We start from the raw sequence: 27496 nt of genomic DNA, 5'->3' as shown, positions 1-27496 counted from the left end.
ATTATTACAGGCTATTTCCTTATACATCCCTATTGGAAGATATTGGGTTAGCATCTTCCCTCCCTTCCCCTCCTTATATCCCTCCCCTTTCATATCTAGAAGCAGCATGGCTCAGTGGAAAGAGCCCGGGCTTGGGAGACAGAGGTCATGGGTTCTAATCCTGGCTCCGCCACCTATCAGCTATGTGACTTTGGGCAAGTCTCTTCACTTCTCGGTGCCTCAGTTCCCTCATCTGTAAAGTGGGGATTAAGACTGTGAGCCCCAGGTGGGACAACCTGATTACCTTGTATTTCCCCCAGCGCTTAGAACAGTGCTCAGCACATAGTAAGTGCTTAACAAATACCAACATCATTATCATCATATCTGACAGTGCCCCACTCTAACCACCTTCAAAATCCTCCGAAAATCACATCTCCTCCAAGGAGCTTAAACCCTCATTTCCGCTACCCTCCCTACCTTCTGTGTCCAGTATGATTTTGGTTATGTTTCCCTTAACCACCCTAAAGGCTCAAGTGAAGAATCAGACAGGGGTGGATGTTGTGAGAAAGCTTGACTTGTCCCCACCCAAACATTCCCCACCGAACTGGCCTATAAAAGCCTTCAGGGTAGGCGGTAAATAGTAGCTCACCCTCCGCTCAATGACTGATTAAAACAAATGTACAGCATAATCACTAGGATACTTACTTGCTTTGCAATGAAAAGAGAGATCAGAATGTGGTTGAGACACACACTCATGTGACTCTTCTGTTTCCCTAATGTCTGGTTTAGAAAATGTTGCTGATGAAGAGGAACAGTGGTCAGATGACTTTGTAAGTATAGTTTCCTGAGGCTGCTGCCGGGAGGTACAATATCACTTGGGTTCCCATGTGAGTCTATTCCAAGAGCCTATTCTAAATCGTAGCCTTTCAGACAATCCAACGTTCTCCAAAAACATTCATATCCCGTCTCATTTTAGCCGCTGCAGGAGCCCCGAACAAGACATAGAACTTAATGAACCAATACTCTCCAAATCTATCCTTCTTACCAGCACAAAAACATGGACTAGGTCCCCGTATCGGAAGCAATTTTTTACAGCAATGTTTCCTACTGAGTGGAGTACAGGCGTAGGAGTCAGAAGGACCTGGGCTCTAATCCCTGCTCCGCCACTTGTCTGCTGTGTGACCTTGGGGAAATCCCTTCACATTTCCGCGCCTCAGTTTCCTCATCTGTAAAATGGGGATTGAGACTGGGAGCCCTATGAGGGACAGGGACTGTGTCGAACGCGATTATCTTGTATCTATCCCAGCGCTTACTACGGTGGCCGGCACCTAGAGAAGCAGCATGACCCAGTGGATAGAACAAAGGTCTGGAAGCCTGAGGGACCTGGGTTCAAATCCCAGCTCTGCCACTTGTCTGCTGTGTGACCTCGGGCAAGTCACTTAACTTCTCTGTGCCTCAGTTTCCTCATATGTAAAATGGGGATTAAGACTGTGAGCCCTATGTGGAACAGGGATTCTGTCCAAGCCGATTAACTTGTACCTACTCCAGCTCTTAGTACAGTGTCTGGCACAGAGTAAGCACTTAATACCATAAAAAGTCCTTAACAAATGCCACATTTATTATGATTTTCACCGTGGCTGGAGCAGTGAGTTTTGGCAGTGGTCAGAAATGGGATTGATAATAATAATAATCATGGTATTTGTTAAGTGCTTACTTTGTGCCAAGCACTTTTCTAAGCACTGGGGTAGATACAAGGTCATCAGGGTGTCCCACGCAGGGTTCACAGTCTTCATTCCCATTTTACTGATGAGGGAACTGAGGCCCAGAGTAGTTAAGTGACTTGCCCAAAGTCACGCAGCTGACAAATGGCGGAGCTGGGATTAAAACCCATGGCCTCTGACTCCCAAGTCCGGGCTGCTTCTCAGCACTAGTCTTCAGCATTAATCAGGGAGGGCTGGGACTGACGGTTTTGGGGACAGGGGAAGACAAAACGATAGTGTTGTTGTGGTTAATGGCATTTTTTAAGTGTTTATTATATGTCAGGTGCTGTACTAAGTGCTCGGGTAGAAAGAAGATTATCAGGTTGGACACAGTCCCTGTCCCCCATGGGACTTGCAGTCTTAATCCCCATTTTACCGATGAGGGAATAGAGGCACAGAGACTTCAAGTGACTTGCCCAAAGCCACAGCAGAGGGTGATTAGAATCCAAGTCATTTTGACTTCCAGGCCTGTGCTCTATCCACTAGGCAACAGTGCTAGGTACCCCACAATAAAGTTTTGCTCTTTAAAAATGTTTACTTTGTGGCTGGGTGAATAGAGTATGTGCCTGGCAGTCAGAAGGTCATGGGTTCTAATCCCGGCTTCACCTCGTCTGCTGTGTGACCTCGGGCAAAACACTTCATTTCTCTGGACCTCAATTTCCTCATCTGTAAAATGGGGATTAAGACTGTCAGCTCCATGTGGGACAGGGAGTGTGCACAACCTGATTAGCTTGGGTCTATCCCAGCACTTAGAACAGTGTCTGGCACACAGTGAGCATTTAAGTAATGCCACAATTACTATTACAGAGAAGCAGCGTGGCTCAGTGGAAAGAGCCTGGGCTTGGGAGTCAGAGATCATGGGTTCGAATCCCAGCTCTGCCACTTGGCAGCTGTGTGACTAAGGGGAAGTCACTTCACCTCTCTGTGCCTCAGTGACCTCATCTGTAAAATGGGGATTAACTGTGAGCCTCATGTGGGACAACCTGATTACCCTGTATCTACCCCAGCACTTAGAACAGTGCTCTGCACATAGTAAGCGCTTAACAAATACCAACATTATTATTATTATAACCCAAAATAAAAAGGAGGTCTGGCAGCTGATCAGTTAATTTGATCAATGAGGAGAGCCAAAACAGATTATTCACCCTCCCAAGTACCTTTTGCTTTTTTTTACAATCTTAATGACTGGATCTGGCTATTTACATAGTCTAGAATAATTCCCACTTCACTTTGTGCTGTGGAATCTTGGCCTATTCATTTTTCTATATAACTTGATCTCTTTCTAGAGTATAATGATTGAATGTAATGAGTTTATTGATGAACATATTCTAAGGATACTAAGGTTGTGTCCCCTTTTTAATTTATGTATTTTTTCATTTAGAGAAATGACAGGAAAATGCGGTATTTTGCACTAAATAATTCAAATTACAAGGGCCACGAATATTCGGCTCAGGGGCTGAGGCTGATTTCTCCCCCTGGGAAGTGGAAGGGCATTAACTACCTCTTCTTGAGCATCTCCTTCCCTTCAAGTTCCAAGAGCTTATTCTAAATCATAGCCTTTCAAGTCAATCCAACATTCTCCAAAAACATCCACCTTCTAGGGCGCCTCCTTCAAGATTGTTTGCCCAAATGTTGACCGGAAAGACATTCCTTCTCTCACTGTGGGCTTCCTTGAATGGATTTACAACACCCCCCGGCAGTGAGGGAGAATGGGGTTCAACATAACTGGAATGTCATTTCCAAAGATGAAAGATAATCAAAGGCCTAAGGACAAAAGTGGAAACTGTTGTATTTCTAGGACAGTGATTATGAAAATCCAGATGAACACTCTGACTCAGAGACCTATGTGATCCCTGGCGAAGAGAACGCCGATGATAGCTATGAGCCTCCGCCAACGGAGCAGGAGAAGAGGAAACTTCCCCCCTCACTTATGTTACCTTTGGGAGAATATGCAGGTAAGCCATAAGCTCGCTACGGGCAGGGAACGTGTCTACTAATTCTGTTGCACTGTACTGTCCCAAGAACTTAGTACAATACTCTGCACATAGTAAGCGCTCAATAAATACCATTGATTGATTGATAGATAAAATCCAAATTAAGTCCTACTTTTTCATTTTCCAACCTTCAGGCCAAAGATATGGTCAGTATCGAACACATCCCTAAATGGTGAATCTCCCCTTTGAGCTCTAAATGGAACTTCGGCACCTCCTCCAGAACTGACGAGGGGGCGCAGATGTTCTTCCATTCGGCCGTATTCTTTCCCCATACTGGGTTGTTCCGGTCATTTCTGCCGCTGAGGATGACACTGCTTATCTATTTAAAGGGACAGGCATTCTCAGGGTCCCTATTTCCCTGATATGGTGTTGTGGCTTTGCGGATTTGGGGACTGAAAATGATTATGGCTGTAGGGAGGCACGAGGTAAGGGAAGAAGGGAAATGAAATGGGGGAAGTCTGATTTTAGAGTTTCCCCGTGGATGAGGGAGCGGAAGCTTAAACTGCAGCTCAGAAGCTGGGTGGAGAACCAAATTTGGAGCCCAGTATGAGCCAAATCAGATTAAGGCCTTCATGGACTATGTGGGCCACACCGGTCCTCCAAGCTAAAGGTTGTCACTTTTTGCTTCCAGAGAAGGTCTGAATAGCACAGCCAGGACTACTTTTATCCTTAGAACACTGGCCATAATGGAGAGTTGTGGGCAGGGAACATGACTACCGATTCTGTTATATTGTACTCTCCCAAGCAGTAAGTCCAGTGCTCCGCAATAAATATGATTGATTGATTGATTGATTGAGAGGGGAGCATAGGGTGTGGGGGGAGGAGGTTTTCTGTGGAATGTCTGAAGGTAATGAGCCCTGGGCTACAGAGATTATCTGGATAATCTGACCCTAAACATTTGAAAGATGAGTGAGAGCTGAGGTGAACTCTGTGACCCCTTTCAACTCTTCCCCCCACCTCCGCCCCCCAGCCCAAGGGGCCCCATGATTAAGTAATGTCTAAAGTTCCTGCTTTCTCTGAGGATTCTATGACTACAAACTGCCATATCACTAAAGCAAAGTCAGTCTGCATGGCTGATTTATATGGATTTGAAATGATTCCAACCAAGGTACCACATGAAGCTGTATTTGTCTATTTTTTTTTCTTTCCAGACAAACGTTCTAACCAGAGGCCCCCAGCCCCTCTCAGCAAACCTCTCCGGAGCGGGCCGGCTCACATGTTATCAACTTTGCCGGTACAACCCGTTACTCAGAAACCTCAAGTCCCACCGAAGCCAAAGGAGTGTTTGGAAGATGAGGTATGTCCAGGTGGAATGAAATAACTTGACCTGGAAGTCCTTGGTGGAAACACGCTCAAGTTCTCAATTCCAGAAATAAGGGGTCAAATCTTGATATTTGATAGCATGTGGCTCTCTATTGACCATTTAGCCAAGTCTGATAATTCCTCCACAGATCAATCAATGATGCTATCTACTAGGACTTAGAATTGAACACCTTAGTTAGAACAATAGAAGCAAATGAAAGAACCTGACCTCACAGTCTAAGGGAGGAACTTAAAGTAGCAAATGTCAGCCTTATTTCTAAAAAAATCCAAGGTTTCAGTTTGTAAAGTTGTGGCAGAATATCACAGCTGAGGGGATTTCTAGATGTTTTCACCAAAGAGCTCATTTCTGAAAGAGTGATCAATCGATGGCATTTATTAAGCAATTACTTTGCACAGAACACTTAAAAAAGAATGTATGCTATATATTCTGAGTTTTCTGATTACTTTTTGAATAATCCATATGTAACTGAAAAGGGGACTAAAAAAGGCTTCACTTAGAATGTATGGTTTGTAATTCTGGAAATCTAATTCCATTAAATATTTCCAAAGTGGAAAGTCACAGATGGAAGGCAGATATCATCCCAATCACCAATAATGTTTAGCCTCTGATCTAGACCAGATCACAAAATAGAGACCAATATGTTGTGATCTGGTCAAGAGTCAGAGGTTAAATATTATTTGGACCATGTCCTACTTGGCCATCACCAAGTAATAGGATCAGTTAGTGAACTAATGAAGTATGAACTAATTTAGTGATCTAGAGAACTAACTATGCATGATGTTGTTGTCAGGGTGGCCTAGTGGAAAGAGCCTGGGCCTGAAAGTCAGAGGACTGCATTCTAAATCCTGCCTCTGCCATGTGCCTGCTGTTTGACCTTGTGCAAGTCACTCGACTTCTCTGTGCCTCAGTTCCCTCATCTGTAAAATGAGGATTCCATACCTGTTCTTTCTCCTACATAGACTGTGAGCCGCATGTGGAACCTGATGATCTTGTATCTACCTCAGTGCATAGTACAGTGCTCGGTACATAGTAAGCGATAAATAGATATGATTATTATTTTTATTGTTTTTATTATTATTATTATTCTTGGCTGGTGGTGGGTATGCCATCAGCAGAACTTGTGTAAAACAAAGCCAATTTCAATTTATATATGCTCTTCTCCTTGCCCTGAAACTCAGTGGTATGGGAATAGATGGAGGTAGGCTTAATACAGTACCCTGCACCTAGTGGACACTCAATAATTAATAATAATTAATTAATAGTAATTATGATGGTGATATTTGTTAAGTGCTTACTATATGCCAAACACACCAGGGGTTCACAGTCTTAAGTAAGAGGGAGAACAGGTAGTGAATCCCCATTCTGCAGATGAGGGAACTGAGGCACAGAGAAATAGGTTGACTAAGCCGCACCGCAGTTACTTGGTGGAGCCGAAATTAGAACCCAGGTCCTCTGACTCCCGGGCCCATGCTCTTTCCACTAGGCCATTCTGCTTCTCAATAAATACCATTACTAATTGGGAAATGGAGCAAGGGGTTCAATCAATCATTCAGTCATTTTTTGAGTACTTACTGTGTGCAGAGCACTGTATTAATCGCTTGGAAAAATGCAATATAAGAGAGTTGGTAGACATGAACCCTGACCACAAGGAGTTTGCGGTCTGTAGGGAGAACTAGACATCAAAATAAATTAGAGATATGTATATAAGTGCCGTGGGACTGAGCGTGGGGTGGATACAAAGTGCTGATCAAAATGCGAGAGTGATGCAAAGGGAGAGGGAGTGGGGTTGCTATGAGGGGATAAAAAAAAGGGTGGAGCAGGAAGAGCGATGAGAAACAGGAGAAAAAGAGGGTCCCAAGAGATGAGAGGAAGATGATGTGGTAAGAAGGGACTGAACAGGAAACAGAATGAAGGGAGAAAGAGCAAGAAGAGGGTGGGTAGGTCAACAAATACATCAGTCAGGTTTCACAGCCCCGCTGAAAAGCTGTTAGCTTCTTCCTCCTCCTCCAACACCCAGGGTGATTCAAGAGAGAGAAGAGAAGATGAGGAGTGAGGTGAGAGTTTCCTCCTCATGCCGAGCCATGGGACCACCAAAACTCAAGTCTCAGACCCAATCCCCGCTATCCCTCGCACTCAGCTTACCAGTATACTAAGGTCTACTGACTGCAAGTCAGTGTAGGGGAGAGGATCGCTCCAGCTTAAAGTTTCTCACAGATCTTTTCCAATCTCTGCACATGCGCAATCCATTCCCAAATGGATAGATGTGGTTGTTTCAAGAACGGAAATGGTCATGCTCTACTGCCGATTTGACGCTAATCCACTTCACGAATAATAGATTCCATAGAGAATGCCACATTAAGGTTCTGGGGTCCTGAGCTGTTGCAAATAGGCAGCTGTTGGGATGGGGTAGCTCTCTCCCTTGGTTCTACTGCCCAGCTTTCCTAGGGCAGCAGTGTGGGCTAGTGGAAAGAGCACGGGCCTGGGAATTAGAGGATCTGGGTTCTTGTCCCGGTTCCGCCATTTGTCTGCTGTGTGACCTAGGGCAAGTCACTTTACTTCTCTGTGCCTTAGTTGCTTTATTTGTAAAATGGGGATTAACATTGTGAGCCCCATGTGGGACGGGACTTTGTCTAATCCGATTATCTTGTCCCTACCCCATCACTTAGTACAGTGCCTGGCACACAGTAAGTGCTTAACAGATATTATTATTATTATTATTATTGGGAATTTCCTTGGGTTGGGTTGGATTGTGGTGTGGGTGGCTGATCAGGACTGCTAAATTAGATGCTAAGGCACTAAAGCAGAGAGAAGCAGCGTGGCTCAGTGGAAAGAGCCCGTGCTTGGGAGTCAGAGGTCATGGGTTTAAATCCAGACTCTGCCACTTGGCAGCTGTGTGACTGTGGGCAAGTCACTTCACTTCTCCGTGCCTCAGTTACTTCACCTGTAAAATGGGGATTAAGACTGTGAGCCTCATGTGGGACAACCTGATTACCCTGTAATACCCCAGTGCTTAGAACAGTGTTCTGCACATAGTAAGCACTTAACAAATACCAACATTATTATTAAAGGTCTACCTAACCCAGCCCCATGATTATGGATACAAGTGTCAGCATGCATTTCCCCCTCCACAATACTGAACAGCTACAGATGACAACTAGATAATTATGACATTTAATAAATACTTACTATGTGCTAACCATTGGAGTAGATACAAGTTTATGAGCTCGGAAACAATCCCTGTCCCATACAGGGCTCACAATCTATCTTGTCCCTATTGTACAGAAGCTCAGAGAAGTTAAGTCACTTGCCCAAAATTGAACAGCAGATCACTGGCAGAGCTAAAATTAGAACTGGGACAAGCCGAGTGGCCTAGTGGAAAGAGCACAGGCTTGGGAGTCAGAGGACCTGGGTTCGAATCCCAGCTCCGCCACGTGCCTGCTGGGTGACCTTGGGCAAGCCACTTAATTTTTCTGGGCCTCAGTCTCTTCATCTACAAAATGGGGATTCAATACCTGTTCTTCCTCCTTCTTACACTGTGAGCTCCATGTGGGACCTGATTATCTTGTATCTGCCCCAGCACTTAGAACAGAGCTTCACACTTAGTAAGTGCTTAACAAATACCACAATTATTATTCTGATTCCCAGTCCCTGTACTGGGGGAAGAATCATAAAATCCTTCTCCACTGCCTCTTAAGTACAGATATAAATTCTCATGACATCATCATCTGGAGGACTTGAAACTTGAGTTTGGAACAATAAAAGGTGGGTCATTTTGCCCAGAGAATATAGTCCTATATTTTTCTAATCGGTTCTCTTCTAACCCCATACACTATTCCTCATAGCACCTTATTCATTCATTCATGCAATCATATTTATTGTGTGCTTACTGTGTGCAAAGCACTGTACTAAGTACTTGGGAGAGTACAACATAAAACAAAAAGACATATTCCTGCCCACAGCAAGCTCACACTGTAGAAGGGGAGAGAGACATTAATATAAACAAATTGATACATAAATAATTAAAAATTGCGGCCCAAATCTTTCACTAATCCGTGTCTGAATTTCTTTTAGGCTGATTATGTGGTTCCTGTTGAGGATGAAGATGAAAATTACATTCATCCTACAGAAAGCAGCTTACCGCAACCTGGTAAAGCCAAGAATTTACTTTTTCAAGTAGTGGGAAAGTTCAGCCACTCATTAGCTCCTAAGCAATTTTATAGTAAGAAATTTGATGGTGACTGTTTTTGAGCACTGACCACAAAAGCTGGAGAGCTGCCAATGGGAAATGCATGTTTAATCCTATTCTTCCCCCTAGAGGAAGACATGCTGTCATAAGTGAGGTAGGTTGTCCTAAGAACATGGACAGACTCCAAACACACACACACACGTGTGAGGAGAATGGAATATTCTTCCCCAACTTCTTGGGTAGTCCCAGAGTAGAGAGAAGCTACTGCCTGGGTGTGAGACTGCAGTATTTCTCCCCCTCTCCTGGCTCTCCAGCAAGGGAAATGGACTGCTCTCAGCTAGCCCTGATCTTCTCTTTCTTAGTCCATGCCAATCGATCAATCAATCTTATTTATTGAGTGCTTACTGTGTGCAGAGCACTGTACTAAACACTTGGGAGAATACAATATAACACAGTTCTCCCTTTTATTTAGGCCATAAGCCCCATGTGGGACCTGATTATTTTGTATCTACCCAAGCGTTTAGGACAGTGCTTGACACATAGTAAGCGCTTAACAAATACCACTATTATTATTTACTCTGGGAAGAGCTCTCAAACTGCTTGTTGACTGTTCTTTTAAATCAACAAGTTGTGCAAAAGCAGAGTCAAATTCTGGTTATCTTAGGAGATAAAAGGCATAGTTTTGCCAGTATATAAAACCATAATATCTTCACTTCTGAGACACTCTGTGAAAGTCCGATTGCTGCATTTTAAGAAGGAGATAATAGAGCTGAAGAAGGTAGAGAGAAGGGCAACAAAGATAATCAGGAATCCTCATGAGAGTCCATCAATTAATGGTATTTATTATGTACTTGCTGTATGCAGAGCTGTACTGAATGCTTGGGAGAGTAAAACATAACAGAAATGGTAGATGCAATCCCTGAGTACAATGAGCTTTCTGCCAGAGAACAGATGAGAGGGGGGAGAAATGTAGGCTGAGAGAGGTATTAATAATAATAATAATAATAATGTTGGTTTTTGTTAAGCACTTACTATGTGCCAAGCACTGTTCTAAGCACTGGGGTAGATACAAGGTAATCAGGTTGTCCCAAGTAGGGCTCACAGTCTTCATCCCCATTTTACAGTTGAGGCAACTGAGGCACAGAGAAGTTAAGTGACTTGCCCATGGTCACACAGCTGACAGGAGGCAGAGCCGGGATTAGAATCCATGACCTCTGACTCCCAAGCCCGGTCTCTTTCCACTAACCCACGCTGGTGTCATGATTAAACCATGAAGGGAGTGTAAACACACAATTCTTGCTCATCAGATCCCATCACACTAGGATGAGGAATCATCCACTGCATGTTGAATCAGATAGGATCAAAATAAACAAAGAGAAACACTTCTCACAGTGGGTGGAAAACATATGGAATGTGTTACCACTCAAAGAAATGCAGATTTACTGAGAGAAGAAGAATGTGGAAAGTAACTTCTAAATGGAAGTTTGAGGGGCTAGATGTGGATTTTTAAAATGGCATTTATGCACCTACTAAGCGCTGGGGTAGATATAACCTAATCAGGTTGGACACAGTCCACCTCTATTCAATTATTGAATCCCCATTTTGCAGATGAGGGAACTGAAGAACAGAGAAGTTGCTCAAGGTCATAGTGCAGGCAAGTGGTGGAGCCGGGAATTAGAACCCAGGTTCTCTGTCTCCCAGGCCCGCACTCTTTCCACTAGGCCACGCTGCTTCTCTTAATTTTGTCAGCTCAGAACTCACCATCATGCGTATTACAGAAATAGTAGATGACAACCCTGCCTTCAAAGAGCTTACAATCCGGTAGTGGAGACGGACATTTAAAGATAAATGAAACAGCAGAGTAAAAAATTATGAATATAAATGCTGGGAGATGGAGTAGCAGAGGGCTTAACTCCACAGGTGACACAACAGAGAAGGCAGCTCAAACTGCCATTTTCCAGATACTCACTCAACTTTGATGAGCTCTTTCTGGAGTTCATCCCCATCTTCATGGCATTTCCCCACCTGGAAGAGCATTATGTCTTCTGTAAATTTGGAGATTTCACTGAACACCCTTTCTTTCAGATCATTCATGAAGAGCTGAAACTGACCATAGCACAGATCCCTAAGGGACCTCACTTTTGTTTGGAGGGGAAGCACTTTCTAAGTTAGAGAAGTGTATGAATCTGGTCTTATTAAGCAGGAGAAAAAGGAACTGCTGTTTTTGGCATAAAAATGTGTTAGAGACAATTCTGTTGCCCTTTGAACTCATCCAAATTCAAGGACAATAGCAGAAGTAAAAATTACAGATCTAACACAAAATATTTCCCCTAGATCCTTAATATGTACCTAAACTGCTTTTGAATAACTGACTGAAAGCAATGTACTATTAAGGATACTTGACCATTCATTCATTCATTCATTCAATAGTATTTATTGAGCACTTACTATGTGCAGAACACTGTACTAAGCGCTTGGAATGTACAAATTGGCAACAGAGACAGACAATTGGCAGAGATAAATCTAGTATTTGATTTAGAAAGTAAAAAGGGGACACTTGTAGACATCCCCAAAATTAAATGCCATTTTCTCTTTAAAACAATTAATCAAAACCATCAAATCAACTGAATTTTTTGAGGGCTAATTGTGTGCAGAGCACATACTAAACATTTGAGAGAATACAATATAATAGATGAAGTAGATGACAACCCTGCTCTCAAAGAGCTTACAATCCGGTAGTGGAGACAGACATTTAAAGTAGAGATAGATGAAACAGCAAAGTAGAAAATTATCAACATAAATGCTGGGGGATGGAGTATCAAAGGGCTTAACTCCACAGGTGACACAAAAGAGAAAGCAAATAGGGTGGAAAAATCAGAGATGACTTGGGAAGAGCCTCTTGGAGGTGATATGATATTGGTAGGGTTTGAAGATGGGGAAAATGGTGGGCCATTCACTGGGAAAGGGGGAGGAGTTGATTTCCTTCTTGCTCCCCAATGCCGTTTACTCACCATCCCACCTCCTCTACCACACTCACGGGCATCTACCATCCCCCAGGGCCCTCCTTCAAGTATTTGAACCATTTTGATCCCTTTTTCGCTTCCCTTCTCTTACCATCCCTACACTGATCCTTGAGGGCTTCATGTGGATGTGGAAACAATCACACTTCCCTCCTCCCCCACTTCAAAGCCCTACTGAAGGCTCACCTCCTCCAGGAGGCCTTCCCAGACTAAGCCCCCCTTTTTCTCAGCTTCCCTTCCCCTCCCCATCACCCCAACTCACTCCCTTTGCTCAATTAAAGAAGTGAAGAGTTGAGGCACTGGGGTTACCTTGTAGCATAGCGCTTGATGGATATCAGCAGCCAGCTGTCCATTCCACCACTGCCCTTCCAGCTCCATGGGACGGCACGGGACGTTCGGCTGGATGCAGCTGCTTCACGCTACACACACACACACACACACACACACACACACACACACAGAAGCAGCGGGGCTAAGTGGAAAGAGCACGAGCTTGGGAGTCAGAGGTCATGGGTTCGAACTCTGGCTCCACCACTTGGCAGCTATGTGACTGTGGGCAAGTCACTTAACTTCTCTGTGCCTCAGTGACCTCATCTGTAAAATAGGGATTAAGACTGTGAGCCTCACGTGGGACAATCTGATTACCCTGTATATACCCCAGCGCTTAGAACAGTGCTCGGCACATAGTGAGTGCTTAACAAATACCAACATATTATTATTATTATACCCTCCTCCCCGCCCCACAGCATTTGTGAATATATGCACATAACGATATTTCTATTTATTTATACTAATGCCTGTTTACTTGTTTTGATGTGAATATATCTACAAGTTTATTTATTTGTATTGATGTTACTGATGCCTGTTTACTTGTTTTGATGTCTGCCTCCTATTTTCTCAAGTCATCATGCCCCATTTAGACTCTATACTCACCTACCTTCTACTGACACACAAATCCATATGCTCAATACCATCCACTTCCCTGAACTCAACTCCCTCACTCCCCTGTCCCTCTGCAGATTCCATGCCACTAACCTGCAACCCTGGATCACCTCCACAGTACACTTCCTCCTTTCCTGTGCACAAGCTGCAGAACACTGCTGATGGAAATCCAGACACCAGGCTCACCTCATCCATATAAAGCTCATCCTCACCTGCTTTAACTCTGCCCCCTCAACCACCCGGCAACTGTATTTCTCCATCCATACTTACTCTCATGTCCATAGTCCACTCCAGCTATTTTAGACTTTTAACTCCCTTCTCAAATGCTCTGTCCCTCTGCCTTCCCATCTCCTGCTCCTAATGACTTGGCCGTGTAATTTATCAATAAAATTGAAGCCACCAGGCATGATATCCCTAAAATCTCCTTTGCTCCTGTCCAGTTTCTCCTCCATTCCACCCTACCCTCTTTCCCAGCAGTATCTCAAGAAGAGACCCCCCCACAGCTCAAAATTTATCAGCTCCTCCTGCAGCTCTAGCCCTCCCTTTGTACCTATCAAAACACTTGTCCCTTCTTCCCTCCCTGATTGCCATCTTGAACATTCACTTTCCAATGGCTGCTTCCCAACATCTTCATATATCCTCATACTAAATTAACTGTCTGCTCCCTCCGGTTATTGCCCCATATCCCTCCTATCATTCCTCTCCAAACTCTTTGAGCAAGTTGTATACACACGCTGCCTCCCCTTTCTCTCCTCCAATTCTCTCTGGCTTCCACCCCCTTCACTCCATGGACACTGTCCTCTTTAGAGTCACGAGTGATCACGTTCATACTAAATCCAATGGCCTCTACTCACATTGTAATCCTCCTCTGACCTCTTTACTGCCTTTGACACTGGACTGTACCCTACTCCTTGAAACACTATCAAACCTTAGCTTCACTGATACTGTCTCCTCTCAATTCTCCTCCTACCTCTCTGACTGCTCAATCTCAGTCTCTTTTGTGGGCTCCTCCTCTGCCTTCCAGTTAATAACTATGGGAGACCCATGAGGTTCAGTTCTGGGTCCCTTCTGTTCTCCATCTACACCCACTCCCTGAAGAACTGTCTCTGTTACTGATTTGTACATTCCAAGCGCTTAGTACAGTGCTCTGCACATAGTAAGTGCTCAATAAATACTATTGAAATACTATTGAATGAAAGAACTCATTCACTCCCGAGACTTCAACTACCATCACTACTCTGCACCCCTGAACTCTCTCCCTTGCAATGTCACATTTCCTCCCGCCTTCAGGACATCTCTACTCGGATGTTCTGCCATCAGCTCAAACTTAACATGTCCAAACAGAACTCCTCATTTTCCCACTTAAACCCTGCCCTCCCCATGTCTTTCTTATCACCGTAGGCAACATCGCTATTCTCCCAGTCTCCTCAACTCATCTCTCTGGTGGTTTTTTAATGGTATTTGTCAAGCACTTACTATGTGCCAGGCACTATACTAAGCGCCGGGGTAGATACAAGATAATCATAGTCTTAATCCCCATGAAGAACATAACAAGCATTTAACAAATATTACAAATTAATGATCTTGTTTATTTGCTGTGGCCAACACTACCTAATAGTTTTTGGTAACTGAGTCTCTCTCATATTTTCAAGCTCCTGTGGTGAACAGATTTGTCAAACCTCCTAACTCTACAAAGATAACCTCGGCTCCTGTAACTGCCCCAGCACCAGGTAAAGTGTATAATTCATGAAGGATTTCCCCAACCAACATTAAGATTTGGTAGGGAGCCATCCCAGATGGCATTCAGTAAGATTGATTCGCCACCCACTAGGATTTGTGGTTAGGAAGATGCAGGCTGTTTGGACAGAGTGACCCAAAGACTAGGCAGCCCCAGAGCAACAAAACCACAAAGGCAGTCCCATGTCCAACAAAAGGGGTAGGTCCCCTCTCAAGATGGCAGCTACTGATTACAACAAGGCCAAAAGACCACCACAACTACACAACCTAGTCTGTCTTTGTCACACAAATCCTTCTAGCATTAGCACCTTTTTTCTTCACCCAGTCTTTCTCCTGGCATGTAGCAGTGGCCTGGTGGATAGAGCACAAGCCTGGGAGTGAGAAGGACCTGGGTTCCAATCCCCCCTCCGCCACATATCTTCTGTGTGACCTTGGGCAACCTCAGTTACCTCATCTGTAAAATGGGGATTATGACTGTGAGCCCCATGTGTTTCACCTTGTATCTACCCACCTTGTAATCTATCTAATCACCTTGTATCTACCCCAGTGTTTAGTACAGTGCCTGGCATAGTAATCCTTTGACAAATACCATAATAATAATAGTAATAATAATAATGACTTTTCCAGGTATTTGGGCTGTGTTCCAGGGTCCTAATCAATTGTATTTGTTGAGTGCTTACTATGTGCACAGCACTGTACTAAGCACTTGACAGCCAGGGTGTAATTCAGCAGCAGTTCATTTCATACTTTCCTTGTATTACAAAGAGAAAATAGTTTTCTCTCCACATGCGCACAAGCACACAAATACATCCTCTATTGGGCAGCCCACAGTTCATGATTGTAACAATAATAAACAGCAGGATTCAGTAGGACACGGGATGGGGAGGATGGAGGGTCCTGAGATAAAAATGAAAAGTAGTGATCTATATAGTTAGCATGCTTCTTCGCTCTGGATTTTGTTAGCCACAAAAGCCACCCTGCCGAGCCATGGAAGCAGAGCATGGTCTCTCCATCTTTCCTCTCTTCTGGCTTGGGTTAGGTAACAAGGATGCTATGGCACACATAGGTCTTGTAAGCTGAAAAGAGCTCAGACTTTCGCTCTCCTCACCCCCTTCCCTATCCTGGACCTAGACCATCCCTTACCTCGGGGCTGCCCAGTTGGGTCTCAACCTCTTGAACCCTTAAGAACCCTTCACTGGACTTGATCAGCCAAAAGATATGTTCAAGGGGCAGAGAGCATAGTTTTAAATGCTTGATGCGATGACAGAATTATAATCAGACTCGAAACAGACACTCAAATCTATCTCATGTTGCAGGCAGCCTCAAAGTGGCCCTGGAGGGGCATAAGAGTGTGAGCAACCTGGAAAAAAGTCTACAGATTAAAACCCCGGAGCAGGTGGCCTCCCCATCTGCTGTTTCCTATGTGATTTTGCTCGTTTCTTGGGTTCCTTTCATCTCTGGGGAAAGTGCTGCTGGTGTTCCAGTAAAGCAGGAAGGAGAGGAACCAGTAAGGTGGAGGGAGAGGGGAACCATTCTGTTGCTCCAGCGGATACTCTTTCCACAGAGTACAGTTAAGAAAGGCAGGGGGGAAAGGAGGCGGAGGAGGTTGGCGGAAGAGTAGCTGAGGCAGTGGCAAGCTCATTCAGGGGCTTGTTCCGATACAGGGAGAGACAAAAAAAAAAATCACACTCGGGGCAGTAGTAGCATTTATTGAGCACCTACTTGGCATGGTGTACGTACTGGGCAGTGGGAAGGATGGAATAGGGAAGTGACATGTTCTCTGGCCCCCAGTCATGAGAGGGGATGTAGGGAGGGAGATGAGTGGCCCCCTTCAGTACACCTCTCCCTCCCTTCCTCCCTAGAGGTGGGAGAAACTGGGAATGTTGGATATTGGGGTAGGCAGCAATCTGGGTCCTGGAGGTCCGGGCTAAGGAGTGGTAATGCAGTGGGTCTGAGAGGCCTATTATCACCCTCCACCCCCACCCCTACCTGGCTAGCAATGGCTTTGGCTCAACTGACCTGACCTGGGCTAGGGGGACCGAAGCTGTAGTCACTTGGGTGGTGACAGGGGCAACCTCACAGAGTGACTACTCCCCTCACTTTCCTCTTTCCCCCACTCTCAGTTTCCCTCTGTCCCCACTGCTATCCGCTCAGGGGTTTGTACAGAGCGCAGGAAGAGGTGGGCAGCTACCCAGAATGGCCACTATGGGATCAAGATTCATTCGTTCATTCAGATGGATTTATTGAGGGTTTACTGCGTGCAAAACACTGTACTCAGTGTTTTGGAGAGTTCAATATAACAATAAACAGACAACTTCACTGCCCACTATGAGGTTAGACAAGAAGGAGTGTCTGCCTCAGTGCTAAGGTGACCAGGATCCCATTGAGTACAGAACCTTTTGTCCTCCCTTGTCCTCCCCAAGCCCCTGATCATCCCAACCCCTCCTCAAGCCAGGGCATCTTTTTTTTTTTTTTGTGGAATTTATTCATTCAATCTTATTTATTGAGTACTTACTGTGTGCAGAACACTGTACAAAGCACTTGGGACAGTACTGTACAACAATAAACAGTCACATTCCCTGCCCACAACAAGCTTACTAAGCACTTACTCAGTGTTAGCCACTGTTCTAAGCACGGGGAAAAAAAAAGCTACTCAGGTTGGACACAGTCCCTGTCCCACATGGGATTCATAGTCTTAGTGCCCATTTTACCAGTGAGGTAACTGAGGCCCAGGGAAGTTGTGACCTGCCCAAGGTCACACAGCAGACAAGTGGTAGAGCCAGGATTAGAACCCAGGTCCTTCAGACTCCCAGGCCCCTGCTCTATCCACTAGACCACAGTGCTTCTTCTTTCCTATCATTCCTTCCACGGGCACACACATCTCGGCCATCCACAGGTTTCAGCATCCATAGGTTTCCGCTTTTTTAGCACAAAAATCTAGAGCTCTGACAACCAGCAGTGGGACAGAAAACTAACTGGGGAGAAGGAATAGGAAAGATGTGGAAAAAAAGGAACAGAGAGAGAATAGCAATCCGAGAACTTAGTTTTCCAGGATGATATTCGTATTTGTTAAGCGCTTACTATGTGCAGAGCACTGTTCTAAGCACTGGGGGAGATACAGGGTAATCAGGTCGTCTCATGTGAGGCTCACAGTTAATCCCCATTTTACAGATGAGGTAACAGGCACAGAGAAGTTAAGTGACTTGCCCACAGTCACACAGCTGACAAGTGGCAGAGCTGGTAGTCGAACCCATGACCTCTGACTCCGAAGCCCAGCCTCTTTCCACTGAGCCACGCTGCTTCCCTAAGCAGGATGTGCTGCTGTATCTAAGGCTGCTGTAAAGCATCTTGGCCAGTTAAAGTCTGTAGCAAAACTCTGTTCCACAAACTGCTTGGGCCACAGAAAGTCACTTTTCTTCTCTGTGAAGAGATGAGTCCCCACTATACTGAGAGAATGCATTTCACTATCTCATCGGAATTGAATATTTAACAAGTCATATCGGAACTCTTCGCTGCTCCAGTGATTTTAGCAGAGTCTGAGGGAATGAACAATACTGAGCTCTGAATTGTATCATAACAGGATCTCCATTCCTTAGTACTCTTTCCTAAAAATACAGAGAATTTTAAAGTCTTAGAAGCAACACACACTGGTGTATAGAATACAGACTTGGGAGTCAGAAGGATTTCTGTCCTAATCCTGACTCCACCACTCGTCTGCTGTGTGACCTGAGGCAAGTCACTTAACTTTTCTATGCAACAGTTACCTCATCTGCAAAATGGGGATTAAGACTGTGAATCCCATGTGGGACATGGGCTGTGTCTGCCCCAATTAGCTTGTATCTACCCTGGCACTTAGCATAGTGCCTGTCACATAGTAAGCGCATAACACCAATAAATAAAAAAGTCTTGGGTCTTAATAAGAAAACTGAATTTAATGGAAGGTCTAGGTTATTTTTCCTCTTGCTAATTGAAATATTCTTCTTTAACAGAAGTGTATGAAGTTCCAGAATCCGAGGTAAGATCCTGTGGTCAGTTACATGTGCAACTTCATTTTGTCCATGGGTCTTCTACTGCAGATAAAAAGGCATTCATTCAATAGTATTTATTGAGCGCTTACTATGTGCAGAGCACTGTACTAAGCGCTTGGGATGAACAAGTCGGCAACAGATAGAGACAGTCCCTGCCGTTTGACGGGCTTACAGTCTAATCGGGGGAGACGGACAGACAAGAACAATGGCACTAAACAGCGTCAAGGGGAAGAACATCTCATAAAAACAATGGCAACTAAATAGAATCAAGGCGATGTACAATTCATTAACAAAATAAATAGGGTAACGAAAATACAGCCTATTCTTCTTTTAACCTTTAGAAATAGGTTAAAATAGAATAGAATAGGGAACCTGGAGGCTTTGGACTCTTGGTAACCATTCTGGGGAAAAAGTCTTTCTACAGCTTTCTGTGAAGATATTCAACAGCAATATCACTTCTATTGCCCACGCTCCAGGGCAGTTAGCATAGACGAATGATGATTACCATTTGGATCAGGAAAATGCAAAATCATGCAGACACCGTCACTGGCTCACCCATAAACGCGTTATGGGTAGGGAATGTGTATTAAAGTTTTATATTATACTCTTTCAAGTGTTCAGTACAATGCTCTGCACACAGTAAGCGCTAAATAAATGCGATTGGCTGATTCATGCACTCCAGCTCTCCCTCTCCACAGCACCATGATCATATTTTCTTCCTTGTCCCCTGGGTTGGTGATCTGAGACACTCAACACTCAGTCTCTGGGGCTCTCCTGAGAGAGCTGATCCTAATCAACCTGCCCATTGAGTCTCTGCCTAGCCTAGTTCCGGCCACAAACTCCTTGATATTCTGCCTGAAACCGGATCCTTTGACATATGGTTGAGACCATTATCAACCAATCTTCCCCATCTTCCTCTGGGAGAAATAGGTCTCTTGATGTCATCAATCTAAATTTTTCACCATATAGTTGAAACCATCAGTTTTCCCATTTCCCACCTAGTTTTTGTGCCTTAATGCACATTATTAGCAACTCCAAACGGCTCATTTACACAGTTAATTCGGCCAATATTCAAGCAGTAATTGATTTCGATTCCCATCATTGTCATTTGATCGTATTTACTGAGCATTTACTGTGTTCAGAGTACAGTACAGAGCACTCGGGAGAGTATGATAAAACAGAGTTGGTAGACACGCTCCCTGCCCACAACAAGCTCTGTCCAGCCCATCCCCAAATTTAGGACTTTATATTATACATGAGAAGCAATGTAGCCCAGTGGAAAGATTATGGGCCTGGGAGTCAGGAAGATCTGGGTTTTAATCCCAGCTCCACCACTTATCTGCTGTGTGACCTTGGGCAAGTCACTTCTCTGTCCCTCAGATACCTCATCTGCAAAATGGGGATCAAGACTGCAAGCCCCAAGAGGAACATGGATCGTGTACAACCCAGTTAGCTTTTATCTTCTTCAGCACTTAGTACACGGCCTGGAGCATAGTAAGCACTTAACAAGAACCATTTTTAAAAATTAGAGTAACATCTAGCCCATTTAAAAAACTTACAGGGATTGAGGTTTCCATACCTCCCCTGGTAACCAACACACTAACAGTGCTCACCTCCAGAGAGGTGGGTTATTAGAACCTTGGAGGCCAGAACTAGAATTAAAAATTCCCTGCTCAATCACTAAATCAGTGTTATTTGCTGGGTACCTGCTAATCAATCAATCAATGGAATTTATTGAGCACTCACTGTGTGCAGAGCACTGTACTAAGTGCTTGGGAGTATACAATAAAATTGAAAAAAATTCTGCCCATAAGGAGCCGATAGCCTTGTCTGGGAGACAGATATTAAAATGAATTTACAAATAGGAGGACCATCACAGAATAAGGGTATGTACATAAATGCTGTGAGTTTAGGAGAATACAGCAGAAGCAAGAGACTCCTGCCTTCAAGGAATTTACTATTTTGGAAATAGTCACACAAAAGTATTTATAAATACAGGGGGACAGAAGGAAGAACAAGGGTAAAATAAGCAGTGTAAATATATCAGAGTAAATAATTAAATATGCAATCAAATATAGAGCAGTCCATAAAGTGAAAATGTGGAGAAGTGAAGAAATACAAAAAGGATTAAGTTCAATAGGAAAACAGTCTAGAGAATTCACTTAAGGAAGCCAGATTTCCTTTGTAAATACAAGATGGGGACTTGGCACAAATATGGCATAAATTCATTTGGGAATCCTCATGAACGACAAAATATGAGCCAAAAATGTTGTGCCGAGGTTTAAAAACAAAAAAGCAAGCATCATGCAGATTGTATGAATAAAGAATGGCATGTAGAAACATCATGTAATTCTCCCTTTATCATCTCAACATTGATCAGGCTTTCATCAAATGGACTGGTTGGGACTTGGAGATTAAGCGAGAAAATTTAGACTTGAAAAGAGGTCAACAAAAATTATTAGCCTGAAAGACAGGCCTTAAAGGAATTATTTTTTCATCCAGAAAAGAAGGGTGAAACTCGATATTAGCCTTAAAGTAGATAAAGGACACTGGCTCCTAAGAAACTGTAGCAAGGGAGATCTGAATTAGTAGGAAATTGTCCTGCTTGTACTGATTTTGAAACATCAGAATAAGATACCAAAATAATAGTAGATCAGCCATGAACATTAAGACTATTATCATAGTGAATCCCATGCAAAAATAACCTCAAACAACTGGAGAGGCAGCATGGCCTAGGAAAAAGAGCACAGACTTGGGAGTCAGAGGATCTGGGTTCTAATCCCTGCTCCACCACTTGTCTGCTGTGTGAGCTTGGGCAAGTCATCTAAATTCTCTGCCTCGGCTACCTCATGTAAAATGGGGATCGAGACTGTGAGCCCTAAATGGGACAGGGACTGTGTCCAACCCAGTTATCTTGCATCTGTGCCAGCCTTTAATACAGTGCCTGGCACATATTAAGTGCTTAACAAATACCATAAAAAAACAAATGAGCCTAGGAGAAATTGGAGCCTAGAGAAAAATCAAGCTTTGGACTGAGAAGAAAATGATGACTATGTTCTTCCTCCCCTTCCTGTCCCCTTTTTATCACTTTGAATGAGACTCTGGGTCAGCAGGCAACATTCTGAATGGATTTGCTGCAGCAGCGGAAGAGTGAATGGATGCCAAGGTGGAGCAGTGAATGATGGGTTAATATAGGAAGGAATAATCCATATGCCACAAGCAGAAGAGAATATTTGCAGCCTGATGATTTTGAAACCTCCTTTCCAGGCAACTCAGGTTGAGTGTTAAGGTAAAGAAAGCCTTGCTTGGCATCGAGGGGTGTACTCAGATATTCATGGGTCTCCTCCAGGCCTCTAGCTGATGAGTCTAAGAATTTTCAGATACTTTTTAGGGTCTGTGTGCTCAATAATTGTAAATGAATGAAAACTCAACTGTGACTGCACTTCATTACCCCCTGATGAAATAAATCTTTCTTTTCTTTTCCAGGAAAAACCCTCCCTACCACCAAACAGGTACTTGTGAAGTTGAACTCCCTCCCAGTTCAGTGGGATGGAGGGAGGGAAGGAGAGGATGGTCATGGGCTGGGGCGGGGAATCCCTCGGGCCTCACATCCGGGGGTGGATGCAGGGCAAAAAGTAAAAATGGACTCAAACTGGAGGGGGTCGGGGGAGCCACGACCTTCAAAGGCCCCGAGCCATTCTGATAAAACTAGGTGCCGCACACGGGATCTGGGAGAAGACCGTGGTAGTTACTCTGCATCCCGACTGGATGGAGAAAACACCAGAAGTCCCTGAGCCAGTCAGAGGGCTGTAGTTTGCAGGCAACATCAATCCCTCAATCAACAATATTTATTGAGCACTCACTCGGGGCAGTGTCACTATACTAAGCTGCTATACTAACTGTACAGTACAGTTGGTAGACACTATCCCTGCCTGTAAGGATCTTACAATCTAGAGGATTGACTGATTGAAGGGGAGACAAACATTAAAATAAATGATAGGTAGGGGAAGCGACAGAGTATATGTCCCCAAGTGCTGTGGGGTGAGTGAATACCTAAGTGCTTAAGGGGTAGGGACTTAAATGCATAGGTGATGGAGTAGGGAGAGAAAGAGAGTGGAGAGATGAGAGATTAATCAGAGAAGGCTTCCTGGACACACACAGGAGTGAGGGACAGCCCAGCTCAGCCCAGTCCACTGCGCTTTGGAACCTCAAGGGAAAGTTTTTTTAAAAAAAGATGTCTGTTTTGAAATAATTTCCAAAGAAGCAACCATCTTGACCAGGAAAATGTCATTAATAATAATAATTATTATTATGGTAGTTGCTAAGCACTTACTATGTGCCAGGCACTATACTAATAATAATAATAATAATAATGTTGGTATTTGTTAAGCGTTTACTATGTGCCGAGCACTGTTCTAAGCGCTTGAGTAGACACAGGGGAATCAGGCTCACAGTCTTCATCCCCATTTTACAGATGAGGTAACTGAGGCACAGAGAAGTTAAGTGACTTGTCCACAGTCAAACAGCTGACAAGTGGCAGCCCTGGGATTCGAACTCATGACCTCTGACTCCAAAGCCCGTGCTCTTTCCACTGAGCCACACTGCTGTAAAATGGGGATTAACTGTGAGCCTCACGTGGGACAACCTGATGACCCTGTATCTCCCCCAGCGCTTAGAACGGTGCTCTGCACATAGTAAGCGCTTAACAAATACCAACATTATTATAACATTATACTAAGCACTGGGGTAGATATAAGCAAATCGGGTTGGACACGGTCTCTGTCCCACATGAGATTCATAGTCTTAGTACCCATTTTCCAGATGAGGTAACTGAGGCACAGAGAAGTAAAGTGACTTGCCCAAGGTCACACAGCTGACAAGTGGCAGAACGGGATTAGAACCCATGACCTTCTGATTCCCAGGCCTGTGCTCTATCCACTAAGCCATGCTGCTTCTCTAATTCAATAGCAATTCAACCGTATTTATTGAGTGCTTACTGTGTGCAGAACACTGTACTAAGCGAGTGGGAGAGTCCAATATAAGAGTTGGTAGACACTCGATGAGCTGATGGTCTAGAGGGGGAGATTCATTCATTCATTCAATTGTATTTATCGAATGCTTACTGTGTGCAGAGCACTGTACTAAGCACTTGGGAGAGTTCAATAGAACAGTAGACAGACACATTCCCTGACCACAACGAGTTCTAGGGGCTTCCTCAGCTTTTAGGAAGCAAATATATTAATGGGTCTGTTTTTGCCTTCAGTGGTCCAGGATCAGGTTCCTCAGGGATGATATTGTTTTCTTGAAGTTGTACTTTTATTAATAATTATTATTATGTTAAGTGCTTACTATGTGCCAAGCACTGTTCTAAGTTCTGGGGTAGATAGAGTGTAATCAGGTAGTCCCACGTGAGGCTCACAGTCTTATTTCCCATTTTACAGATGAGTTCACCTGTGACACAGAGAAGTTAAGTGTCTTGCCCAAGGTCACACAGCAGACAAGTGGTGGAGCCCGATTAGAACCCTCATCCTCTGACTCCCAAGCCCGTCCTCTTTCCACTAACCCATGCTGCTTCTCTTTTCATACTAGGATCATAAAGCCACTCCCGCCGAAGCCCAGCATGGGATCAGGAGGTTATCCCTTCAGCAGCAAAATTCGGGAGTCCCCTGTATCAGCTCCAGAAACAGCTCCCAGGTAAAATCACCGAAATAGGAGAAGGAGCTGGATTTATCTTGGAGTCCCAAGTGTTCATCTCCAATACACTGGGTTCAACTCTTGTCCCAGGAATAATTGTGGCATTTTATTAAGTGTTTACTACATGCCAAGCATTGTTCTAAATACTGGTTTATTCATTCATTCATTCAATAGTATTTACTGCACTTACTATGTGCAGAGCACTGTACTAAGCGCTTGGAATGGACAAATCGGTAACAGATAGAGACGGTCCCTGCCCTTTGACGGGTTTACAGTCTAATCGGGGGAGACGGACAGACAAGAACAATGGCAATAAATAGAGTCGAGGGGAAGAACATCTCATTAAAACAATAGCAATTACAATTGCTAGTTCCTAGTGTGCCTAGTTTAGACACACTAGGAACAGATCGAATGCAATCCCTCCCCCACCCAGTCTAACAGGGCCTTCCACGTTCTCTTCTGGATGCAGAATTTCTTCCCGAGCCCTGTGGTTTGACTTGGCACATATCTGGGCAGGACTAACTAGAATAGGGTTTCTCTACCCATCAAATGTTCAGAGCTACGTCCTCCTCCTATTTTCCCCAAAGATGCCAAAGAGTGAAAAAGTTCCGGGACCTCCTAGACTGTAAGCTCACTGTGGGCAGGGAACGGGGCTGCCAACTATTGTGTCTATGTGATCCCAGTGTGATCCCATTGTTGGGATTCTATGTGATCCCCCTATGTCCCATGTAAGACATATTGTACTCGTCCAAGCGCTTAGTACCGATTAGACTCTTCTCCCCCGATTAGACTGTAAGCCCGTCAATGGGCAGCGATTGTCTCTATCTGTTGCCCAATTGTCCATTCCAAGCATTCAGTACAGTGCTCTGCACATAGTAAGCGCTCAATAAATACTATGGAATGAATGAATAGTACAGTGCTCTGCACACAGTAAACACTCAAATACCATTGATTCATCAGCATGAACCAGGAGGTTTGGGTAAGAACAAGAGGATTCTATTTATCTGCCTTTTCGTTAAACTGCAGACTAAAACACATAAATGAATGAAATTGCTTGAGAAACAGCGTGGCTTAGTGGAAAGAGCCCGAGCTCGGGAGTCAGAGACCGTGGGTTCTGATGCCTGCTCCGCCCCTTGTCTGCGCTGTGACTTTGGCCAAGCCACTTCACTTCTCTGTGCCTCAGTGACCTCACCTGTAAAATGGGGATTAAGACTGTGAGACCCATGTGGGACAACCTGATGTATCTACCCCAGCGCTTAGATCAGGGCTTGGCACATAGTAAGCGCTTAACAAATACCATCATTATTATAATTGATCTGAAAATAATCAAATGAAAGAAATTTTTTGGGTAGGGGGGCTCACTTATTTGTTCATTTTAATGGTATTTGTCAAGTACTTACTATTTGCCAGGCACTGTACTAAGCACTTGGAAGAGCACAATATAACAGAGTCGGTAGACACATTCCCTGCCCAAAGTGAATTTACAGTCTAGAGAATCCAGCAACTCTTCTCACTCTGTTGCCATCTTCTGAGGAAATGGAGGATTCATTCATTCAATTGTATTTATTGAGCACTGTATGTACGTATGTTGAGCACTGAACTACTCACTTGGGAGAGTTCAATATAACAATAAACAGACACATTCCCTGCTCATAACGAGTTTACAGTCTAGACATTAATAAGAGAAGGGCTTAGCTCTAAACATTTGTTGGGCAGAGAAATCCCAAGTGAGTTGGCCCTACATAATAATAATAATTTGACATATGTTAAGCACTTACTATGTGCCAAGCACTGTTCTAAGCACTGAGGTAGATATAAGGTAATCAAATCAGACACAGTCCCTGTCCCATGGAGCTCGCAGTCTTAATCCCTATTTTACAGAGGAGGTAACTGAAGCCCAGAGAAGTTAAGTGACTTGCCATATCTGCCAGCAGATATGTGGCAGAGCCGGGATTAGAACCCACGTCCTCTGACTTCCAGGCCCGCGCTCTATCCACTAGGCGATGCGGCTTCGCATGCTGGGCCTGAGATAGAAAAAGAAAAGACCATCAGAGGGTAGATAAGACAAGCCGCAGGTTCCACATGGCGTCATCTCGCGGAAGAGATCACAGGCGGAAAGGAAGAAAGTGCAGCACCTGGAGACTTTCGCTGAGGGAAATGAGAACCTAAACTTTAAAAATCCAAGAAATCCATGAGATGTCAGATGCCAGAAGGCACCATTAGCTAAATGACTTGGGAAATCTGGATTCCCATTATCTTTCCATTTATTTTTCAGACAAGCGCTGCCCCTTCCTAGAAACCTTCCTTCAAAACCTGTGAGTATTGAGGGCTGTTAGTAAGTTCTGTTCTTAGGCTGAATTTACCCTGAAATTAGAGTTCTGAGCATTGCTGTTAGCTTTTCATTCAACAGTTGAACTATTATACCAACAGTCTAATGTAGTACCCTCTTCTAAAGGCTCGAGTCTCCCCTCTCTTGGGAAGAGGGCAGTGAAATACTGCCCTGGATACAGAAGGATGACTATCTACCTTCTGCCTCCCTTCTGAATTCTTCCTGTTGGTCCTTAGTCAAACGAGAAACTTACCCCTCATTGCCTGCGACCTAAACGATTATCAGCAAAAGAGCATTTTTTATGTAAATAAAAAGGAGCGTTGTTTAGCTTTTTTCTCAGCCTCTGCTCTACCAGGAGCTTATCCTCAAGGTAGCCAGAGTATCCTGTCCCCTCCTACTCAGACAAGCTTAGCCAGTGGGGGTAACACAGGAGTGGACAGAAAGAAGCTTGTTCTACGTCATATCTGGATGGCCTTCCTGCTGGTTTCCTCTCTTGAAGGGAA

At 44.1% G+C, this 27496-nt stretch overlaps 1 protein-coding gene across 5 annotated transcripts in view; it reads left to right on the top strand.

Moving 5' to 3' along the window:
- Nucleotides 1–27496, top strand: part of BLNK (B cell linker) — a 100485-nt gene that overhangs the window by 53387 nt on the left and 19602 nt on the right. For all 5 annotated transcript variants that reach the window (XM_029059720.2, XM_029059719.2, XM_029059724.2 and 2 more), the window contains 9 exons: nucleotides 769–809; nucleotides 3538–3694; nucleotides 4885–5030; nucleotides 9129–9204; nucleotides 14858–14935; nucleotides 18932–18957; nucleotides 22457–22482; nucleotides 24560–24664; nucleotides 26940–26979. In XM_029059720.2, the coding sequence (XP_028915553.1) occupies nucleotides 769–809; nucleotides 3538–3694; nucleotides 4885–5030; nucleotides 9129–9204; nucleotides 14858–14935; nucleotides 18932–18957; nucleotides 22457–22482; nucleotides 24560–24664; nucleotides 26940–26979 (695 nt within the window). The remainder of the gene's footprint in view (nucleotides 1–768; nucleotides 810–3537; nucleotides 3695–4884; nucleotides 5031–9128; nucleotides 9205–14857; nucleotides 14936–18931; nucleotides 18958–22456; nucleotides 22483–24559; nucleotides 24665–26939; nucleotides 26980–27496) is intronic.

This window comes from Ornithorhynchus anatinus, chromosome 3 (genome assembly GCF_004115215.2).
Source record: "Ornithorhynchus anatinus isolate Pmale09 chromosome 3, mOrnAna1.pri.v4, whole genome shotgun sequence".
In the NCBI taxonomy this organism is placed as follows: domain Eukaryota; kingdom Metazoa; phylum Chordata; class Mammalia; order Monotremata; family Ornithorhynchidae; genus Ornithorhynchus; species Ornithorhynchus anatinus.
This window is presented reverse-complemented; position numbering and strand designations above follow the sequence as displayed.